General features: G+C 53.7%; 1 protein-coding gene across 2 annotated transcripts in view; it reads right to left on the bottom strand.

Moving 5' to 3' along the window:
• TRAM2 (translocation associated membrane protein 2) overlaps positions 1–7,523 on the bottom strand; it is an 82,445-nt gene extending 74,922 nt beyond the window's left edge. For both annotated transcript variants that reach the window (XR_005525564.1, XM_039217472.1), the window contains exon 1: positions 7,305–7,523. Coding sequence is in view for 1 of the 2 variants with exons in the window: in XM_039217472.1 (XP_039073403.1) it covers positions 7,305–7,424 (120 nt within the window). In the remaining variant the exon portion in view is untranslated. The remainder of the gene's footprint in view (positions 1–7,304) is intronic.
• Positions 7,524–8,398: the final 875 nt, after the last annotated feature.

The following is an 8,398-nucleotide window of genomic DNA, read 5'->3' as shown; positions in this document are numbered from 1 at the left end:
AGCCTGGAGCCTGTTTCAGAGTCTGTGTCTCCCTCTCTCTCTGACCCTCCCCTGCTCGCGCTGTCTCTCTCTCTCTCCTAGAAATAAATAAAAATATTTTTTAAAAATGCTTGGTTAAAAAAAAGAAAAGAAAAGAAAAAGATAAAAGGAATAAATAAAGTAAAAAAGAGAATGCTCTGCTCTTATAAAACCCAGGGGCTTTATTAAGAAATCCTCTCCCTACTGCAAAGACAGGGCAACTGAGGCTCATGGTCATATGTCCTTTTTACCCCAGGTGTACTCATCACCTCCACTAACCCAAAAGGAACATTTCAGATCATGTTGGAGTTCGATGGTAAAAGTCTTAAGAAATCATGTGGAAGAGCTCTCCTAATCTCAATCAATAAACACCTCCCAGTGTTAGAAATCACATCTGTGCACACTGGCGCATGCATGAAGACACACAGACACACACACACACACACACACACACACACACACACACAAGCCTTTGGTCAGTTCACTTATTTGCAAAGCTGAAAAGTACAAGAGTGCCAGCTGTGCTTCACAAGGTGTCTAGAAATGACCATCACTCTTGTCCTCTAACTACTGACAACCCCATACTCAGAGGGTCGGGTCTCCATTTAAGAAACCACCCCCTTCTACCAACAGCAATAGCTTCAGGTTGAGGCCCAACAGTCTGCCTGTAAGCTGCACCTGTCACTTACATCAAGTTCAAGGCCTGACTCCCCTCTACAAATAGCTTACTAGCTTTAAGTTACCACACAGTGACCTCTCTGAGGACAAGGACCCCACTTTATTCATCTGCGTTCCCAGATTTCAACACAGGAACAGCAGGAACTCAATAAACAGCTGCCAAATTAATGAACATGGCACACTTCAGAAAGATGTATCAATTGCAAGGCTTCTACACATACCGCTGCATTCAAAGGTAGCGTCGAGAATTCCAGTGGGCAAACAAATGCATAGAAAATTCCCTAGACTTGAGTCAGGATGTGTGTTGAAGCCCCACATTTGCCAAAAATTCTCTCTTCTGTCCTGGGCAAATCTCCCAGCCTCTGGAGGTCTATTATCCTCTTCTATAGATAGAGTAGATGACTTCTAGGTTTCCCTCTAATCCTTAAACTTGCGAAATGCGAAGAACAGATATGCCCTTGACGTACGGCCACAATATTAACTTGATCATAAGGGCAATGAAAATACAACAGCCAGAGGCATCTATTCTTCCACAAATGCTGGCTAATCACAGGCAGGAACTTTCACAGTAGGTAAAGCCCCAGCCCATTCTCCTATGTTCCCATGTGATACACACATTTGGGTCATCCTCTGTAGTCTTTTTCAGGGAGACGCAAATCTCAATGACTGTTCCAGGCAGAAAAGCCTCCAAGTGGAACAATGACCTGCAGACATTACTTCCAGGTAATAAACAGATTCCACCCAGACAAAGAAAAATAAAGCAGCCTGTGGCTACATTCCATAGACTCCCTGTTCATGGAAGCATTAGGGCTGAGCTCTAAATGTGAGCCAGACGTTGCTGAATTCTTATTTTGGCTCCAACTCTGACTAGGAGGGGATGGTCCTTGGCCAAGTCTCTCCTCTGGAAGCCAGGCTCTGGATGGGTATGACAACCCCCATAAACCATCCAGATTACAGGGTGAGGCTAGTAAAGCATTTCACAGATGTCAAGTGTTGCCAACCCATCCAGACAAATGAGGGAAGCCGTCAAGAGGCGACGTGGCTCAGGCGGGGAGCCACAGAGCAGCGCCTCACCTAACCCTGGGCTCCCGCAAACTCACCAGCGGGCTCGAGGGGCTTCAGAGCACCCCCCGCCCAGGCCCCCAATCTGGCTCCATTTCCTCTGTTGAAAAGCAAAAAAAGCTGTGTGAATCTACACTGGCCAGAAGAGCTGCCTGCAAAGCTCTTTAAACCACACAGTGAACTTGCACCATCAACCAGCTGTGACTACGTTGGGTTGGGTTCTCCTCTACTGTGGGCCATTTGAGACAACGGAGGTAAATCAAGGCAAAGCGATAGACTGTAAAAAAGATAAAGGTCTACTAGTGAAATAAGAAGGGCTGTGTCAGGAGCCATGTTAGTAGTTTTACTGTTTTCTTTTCCTCTTTTTTGTCCCCCTTTCTTTAACCATTAAGTACCAATGGATACCAGATACACAGTGCTGGATGAAAAGGTTAAGAGATAGTATCAGTGCAGTTTCCCACCAAAGCCTGCTAATAGTGCTCTCGCTGATTAGAAAGCACTTCTGTAGTTTGGGAACTCTAATCTGGTCTTATCAACCCTCCGGCTTCGTCATTTATCAGGGTGGGAACGGGAGGTACATCAGCTATGCCACAGAGTGATTTCTGGGGCCCCTGCCCACGACAAAGCAGATCAAAAGGGAGCTCATGCCTGCCAGAGTGAAGTTTTCACCATAGCAACACGTGTGCTCTACAAACAGTCAGGACTGAGGCGCTCTGTTGTGACTGGTCCGGACAGTGCCCCCGAGAAACGAGCAACCGAGGGCTCAGACAACAGAAAGAGAAAAGTGGCACCCCTTTAGCTCGCGGGGCAGTGGTTTTTACTCCTCCACATGGCTGACAGTGGCTGTACAGAGACCCACAGCCTGTGTTCTAATGAGACAGATGTCAGAGAGAAAACAGATGTTCTCCACAGAACGGCCGTACCGCAGGCTCCCTGTGGAAAAGAGGGACCCAGGGTAGAGCAATCATCCCGTTTGGTGAGCAAACGGCCAGCACTGGAAAACTTGGGGGCAAGATCTCATTGCAAAACATGTCAGATCTGAAATGAAACGCAGCCCCTGTGCCCAACAAGCCAGTCTGATGGTGGAAGGTGTACTCACAGACCCAATAACGAAGCCAAGAGCAGCAGCGATCGGCATGTTGTTGAGACCATTGAATGAGTGCCCATGTGCCCGCCGCGGTGCTGGGCATTTCTATAGGCATCAGTCTTCATCCTGAAGTAAGGGTTAAAAACTCACTAACTGATCAACACCACCTTTCCAGAGAGCAAGGGAAGAAACAGGGATAGCGGATTCCCCATTAAGTCCCATAGGATACACTTAGGGCTTGACCAGGAGAGAAACTAGCTCCAAATTTCTGCTCTGCTGCTTAGATCACTGAGCAATGTGTGTGGAAATCCAACCACAGAATGAGGGCACCCAAGAGAATAAGTGACCCTTCTCAGTTTCCCTTGACTAATTTCTGTAGAACACCACCAAGGGACTATGTCAGAGGCTAGCGAGGATGATGTATAAAGTCAAAAGTTACAAAAGCTGGCAAAGAAACACACTGAAGCACACGGAAGGCGGTCCAAGAAACAACATCTGTCCACAGACGCATGACTGGGTCACTGACGTACCTCTTCACAGAAACACAACAGAAGCAGAACTGTTTCGCGGTGCTAACAGTCAGACAGGACCAGCGGCCTCACTGCGGGTCATGATGCCTACAGGTACACCTGGGAGGGCGTGAACTGGTGCCGAGGAACCTGTGTGTTAACAGGACTCCCCCTGTACATGCTGTGCCACATCATCCAGACAAGTCCATCATGGTGTCCGGAACAGGGAAGAAGGCAGCTCTACCACACCTACCTCCAAAGGTTCTCTGGGTCCTAAACCCTCAAGTCATCACAGACCGAACAGGAACCGAACCTACGAATGACAGACCTAGAGTTTTGGAAACATTTCCGTGCTACAGAGCCCGCAGGGCCTGCAAAGGAGCTTTAAAACCAACAAAAAAGTTTCTGTTTCAAAATGACATTTTAGAGGTAATGTATAATTGCTTCCTCTCTGTTCCATGCCTTCCCCACCCCCCACCCCCGCCTTTTTCTCATTCTCCATTCACTAATGAGAGAGTTTTCCTCTTCCCCTGCCTGTTTCAGTTTGAAACGTGGCACTGAACGGGACACTGGAAAGCAAAGGGAAAGGGGAGGGGCAGGCTGCTTTCAAATCTGACGCACACACACATACACACACCCCCGGCTGGCCGCCCACACCCTGAAGGGGAGTCAGACTGGACTCCACCAAAGTTGGGACTGCAGGACCCAACGGTGGGGTAGAAAACTCCCACTTGCACCAACTCCCCCCCAAAAGCCAGAGTTAAGAAAGAGAGAGCTGGAAGGGAAGGAGGGGGAAAATAAAGCTCCACATTCCTGACATTTTTTAGCCAAGTGCTGTGGCTGCACAGAACAGCTCTATTCCAAACAGCCTTGCAGAATGGAAAGGAAACCTGGATTCAGGGCAAAGAACCCACCCCCTGCCTTGGAAATGGGAGAAGGAATTTTAGGATGGCCCAAAACTGAACCAAAAGAGGAGGGAAGGGCACTCCTTCATGTGTGTTCCCCAAAGGAAGTGATCCCGAGGGAGGAAATTTGGAGTCATCATCTCCCAGGAGATCAAATTCTAGTCCTTGGGTCCCTGAGGGGGAAATGAAAGCCCCACTAACTGCTGGCAAGCTGAGGGGGAGCTGGGGAAGGGGCAAGGCAAGACAGAGGCTTGTTGGGATGCAAGGGGCTGTGGCTGCCTGGGGAGGGGGCAGAGGGGTCCAGCTCATTGGCAGAAGCTGGGCAAGGGACCCCGAGGGAGGAGTGGCCAGGAGAGTCACTCTGTGGGAAGAATCATGACTGCGTTTTCCTGACTCAGCTTCTGAATGAAGGAATCCTAGCCCTGCCCCACATCAGAAACCCAAGAGCCTGACATCCTCTCTCCCTGTCTCCCCCTTCCACCTCCTTCTGTCCCCACTTCTAGGAAAAAGCATGCTAAGTGCTGGACTGCCCTGCTCCTATGCATCCCTACATACACACCACTCCTCCAGGGGAGAACCCACGAGACCCTAAGTAATAAGTCCCATGCTGGGTTATGAGGTGCCACCCCTTGGCTTTACTCCAAATGTGAAGATGCCCACAGGTGTGTCTCTGAGGTCCCTTGGGAGTAACTGAGCTCTTTCTGCTCTCATTTGATAGGGAGAGCAGAGCTCCAAAAATCTGAGTATCTCTCCTATCTCTGTGGAGTCAGTTGTTAGGTAGAGACAACAAGGACCTTTGTGCCTAACACAGCAGAGCACATGTCCTTCATAAGGGGGGTTTGGGCACGTCCCTCTTTCTCACATACCAGCATACGTCATCGATACCACAAGGTACCTCCGATGCCCTGCAAACCCAACCGCTGTAGGCCTAAGCTTCTGCAGGGAGAGGGTGGGGGGAAGAGGAGTCCACAGGCATTACAGCCAGGGCCCTCCCCACGCTCCCCAGACCAGTCCCAAGAGGGGAAACCAGGGAAGGCATTTCTGTTGTTATTTCTTCTGCCCTGGACCTTTCTCTTCTATCAGGTAGTGGGAGTAAGGGCTCCTCGCGCTTTTCAACTCCCACAAAGCTCCAGGCTTAATGCATAGGACTTTCCACAAGACTAAAGGCAGGAGGGGGAAGGAGACACCAAACTCAAACCCTAAGCAGCTCTTCCAAGCAAAGCTAAAACCCACAGAGCCACAGACCTTAGCAAATGCCTGGAACACGGCAGAGCGGGCCATAAGGCTGTGCGAGAGACTCTGCTGAAGAGCGCTCGGCTCTGAGGTCTCCAGCTGTCACGTGTGTCTTTTCAACCACACCCTCCAAGACTGGTGACACGGCACACTGGGAGGCCTCTTAGAATGGAGGAGAGCAAATAGATACTGAGGGTATTGGCTGCACACAACAAACTTCTTACTGCATTAAGCTAGTAGTATGATCAATAGTAACAGGCCTTCAGGGGCAAGCGACTTGTCACATTTGTAGAATCTGTTCTGGCTTTTATCGCTTATACAATCTCGGTTAAACCTTACGATAACCTTGCGAGGAAGACAGGTTTTACTAATCTCTTTAATGATGGGGAAACTGAGGCTGCAGTCAGTTTTTCAGTCCGACTAGTGACAGAGCAGAGACTAGGACCCAGGGATGACGCTATCTTGACAAAGTTAGGGTCAATATACCATGAGAGCATCGGGGTAGGGGGGAGAGGGGAGGAAGCGGAGGAACCCTCCGGAAAGCTGGAGTACAGACCCCCATCCAGATCCCAGGTTTATCTCCTACAGACCCTGAAGCCCAGCCAAGGACACATTCACACATTCAACCCTGACTCACGGCCACAAGAATGTCCCCAGCCTGAGGGCAGCTTCCCTGGCCAAGGAGAACCTTTACCATCCTTAGGAGGCAGGGAGCCCAGAGACAGAAGGACACAGGAGAAACCAGCCACACTAGGAACGCTCCATCTCCGAAGCAGTCCAAAAATGGTAACGGCTTCCTACCCCATCCCTGAGAATGCAGATAAGCGACCCTACCCAGCAGGGAGGACCCGGTGACAGTGAGGGGAGTGTCACTCCTGAGACAAGATATACCACAGCAAGCCCTAGACTCACTTTCTTCCAGTTCCTCCCACTTTGGATATCACATTTGTCTCCCTCTGTGGGGCACAGTCTCCCTTGGATTCTGACCCCCAAAAGGCTTCCTAAAACTGCTTGGTGAGGCCTGCACCAGTGCCCTACTGTCCGGGGTAGAACCCCATCCTGGCCCCCCAACCCCACAGCTTTGAGAGATGCACCTTTCCCCTAAAAGCAGAGAGTATCCCCATCCCTCTCCTCGTCCCTGTAACAGGCGAGAAGCTCTGGGTCCACTACAGAAGGCTCTAAAGGAACAGTCCACAGGGTCACGAAGGGTATATGAAACCGGGCCTTTTAGGCAAGGGCAAAAGAAGGGGGAGGGACGGGAGGATGGCTGAAGGGCACTGCTGATATAGGGCCGGGGCCACACGTGAACACCCTGAGCACGTTCCAGAGGTGAGGATGCAAAAGACCCGGAAAATCGGAGAGTGGAAAAGAGTCAGGGTCCCTCGCATTGGAAAAGCCCAGAGAAGCTGGCAGCCACCGCCTGGGAGGGGGAGAGTTGTGCAATGACTGCGGGTCTGGGAGTCTCCGGGCTTGGCTCCCGGACACCAGAAAGGAAACCCCACTGGTCGGGCCAGGGTGGCAGCGCTGCGGTTGGTTCGAAGCCAGGCTTAGGATCCAGGGCTGCAGAGAGCGCTGCAAGATAGGGTGGGTGCTCAAGGGGGCGGCAGAGCAGGGCACGGCTGCCACGGCGCATTGCTGAGGGGTGGCGTCCGGGCTGACCGGGAGGCCAAGGGGGCGTAGAGTGCACAAAGCCGGGGCGCGGAGAGCGTACACGGCAGCCAAGCGCCCCAGCTCAGACGAGGACCCGCGGGACCTGCAGGGCTACGCCAGGCGACGCACGAGAGGCGGCACCCCCTCCCCAGTCTCGCTCACCTCGAACATAAGCCCGATGAGGACGCAGAGCACCAGGCAGAAGCCGATGTCCGCATGGTTGTGGATGACGAACTCCTGGCTGAAGAGCGGGTAACTTTTCGTCCTCCTGCGGAAAGCCATGGCAGCGGGCGCGCAGCGGCCGGCGGGGCCCGCACCCTGCGCTCTCGAGCCGCCGCGCAAACTTCTCCAGCCCCGGCCCGGTCCGCCCGCCGGCCCGCTGCCCGCTCGCCCTCCCGCCCGCCGGCCTAGCGCCCAACAACTTCTGGGGCCCGCCCCCTTCCTCCGCCCGCCCCCGCCCCCGCCGCCCGGAACCGCCCCCGGCCGCAGCCCCCTTCCCACCCGCGGCCCGCACTCGGCGCTCAGGGCTTGCTGCGGCCCCGCCCCCCGCGCCCTTAACCCTCTCGCCGCCGGGACGCGCGGGGCGGGGTGGGGCCGGCCCGGCGCGCGGGGCGGCCGGCGCGGCCCCGGCCCCCTGGCCCCGGGCCCGCGCCCCGGCCCGCCGCGGCGGCGCCCCGCTGCATGCTCACTGCTGCGGCCCGGCCGCCTCCCGCGCCCAGACAGCCGGCCGCGGGGGGCGCCGACGCCCGGCCCTGCCGGGACAGGAAGTGGGCCCGGGTTTCCCACTTCTCGGCGCCCGCTCCTTCCTCCGCGGGAGGGGAAGGGCCAGGGAGGCCGCGGCCGGGCCGAGGGGTGGGCCGGGCCGCCGGATACTTCCCGGGTTGCCGCCTGAGAGCGGCGCAGGTCCGGAGGAGGGAAGGGAACCGCGGGCCGGCCTTCTCGCCGGCCGCAGCGCCTGCACGGAAGATCAATGAATGGACCGTCAGCCGAGTATTTATTGAGAGCTCGCAGGGGCTTAGGCACGTTTCAGATCGCCGGGAATATGCCGCAAACAAACAAACAAAAGACTTGCCCTGGGGGAGTTTGTATTCCAATGAGGGGAGTGGATGGATGGGTGCAGTTTTGCTAACTTCTCTGAGAGACCTTTGTGCTATTATAAATTGGTTTTACGCGTCTTACCCAAAATCTACCTTCAATATGAATTGATCTGAGGAATAAACCCTGAAGAAGGAGGAAGACACCTTCTCGTGGAAAAA

The sequence above is a fragment of the Hyaena hyaena genome, unplaced genomic scaffold (assembly GCF_003009895.1).
Source record: "Hyaena hyaena isolate Hyena2069 unplaced genomic scaffold, ASM300989v1 scaffold_694, whole genome shotgun sequence".
Lineage (NCBI taxonomy): Eukaryota > Metazoa > Chordata > Mammalia > Carnivora > Hyaenidae > Hyaena > Hyaena hyaena.
The sequence above is the reverse complement of the archived record's forward strand: the minus strand, read 5'-3'. Positions and strand labels throughout refer to the sequence as shown.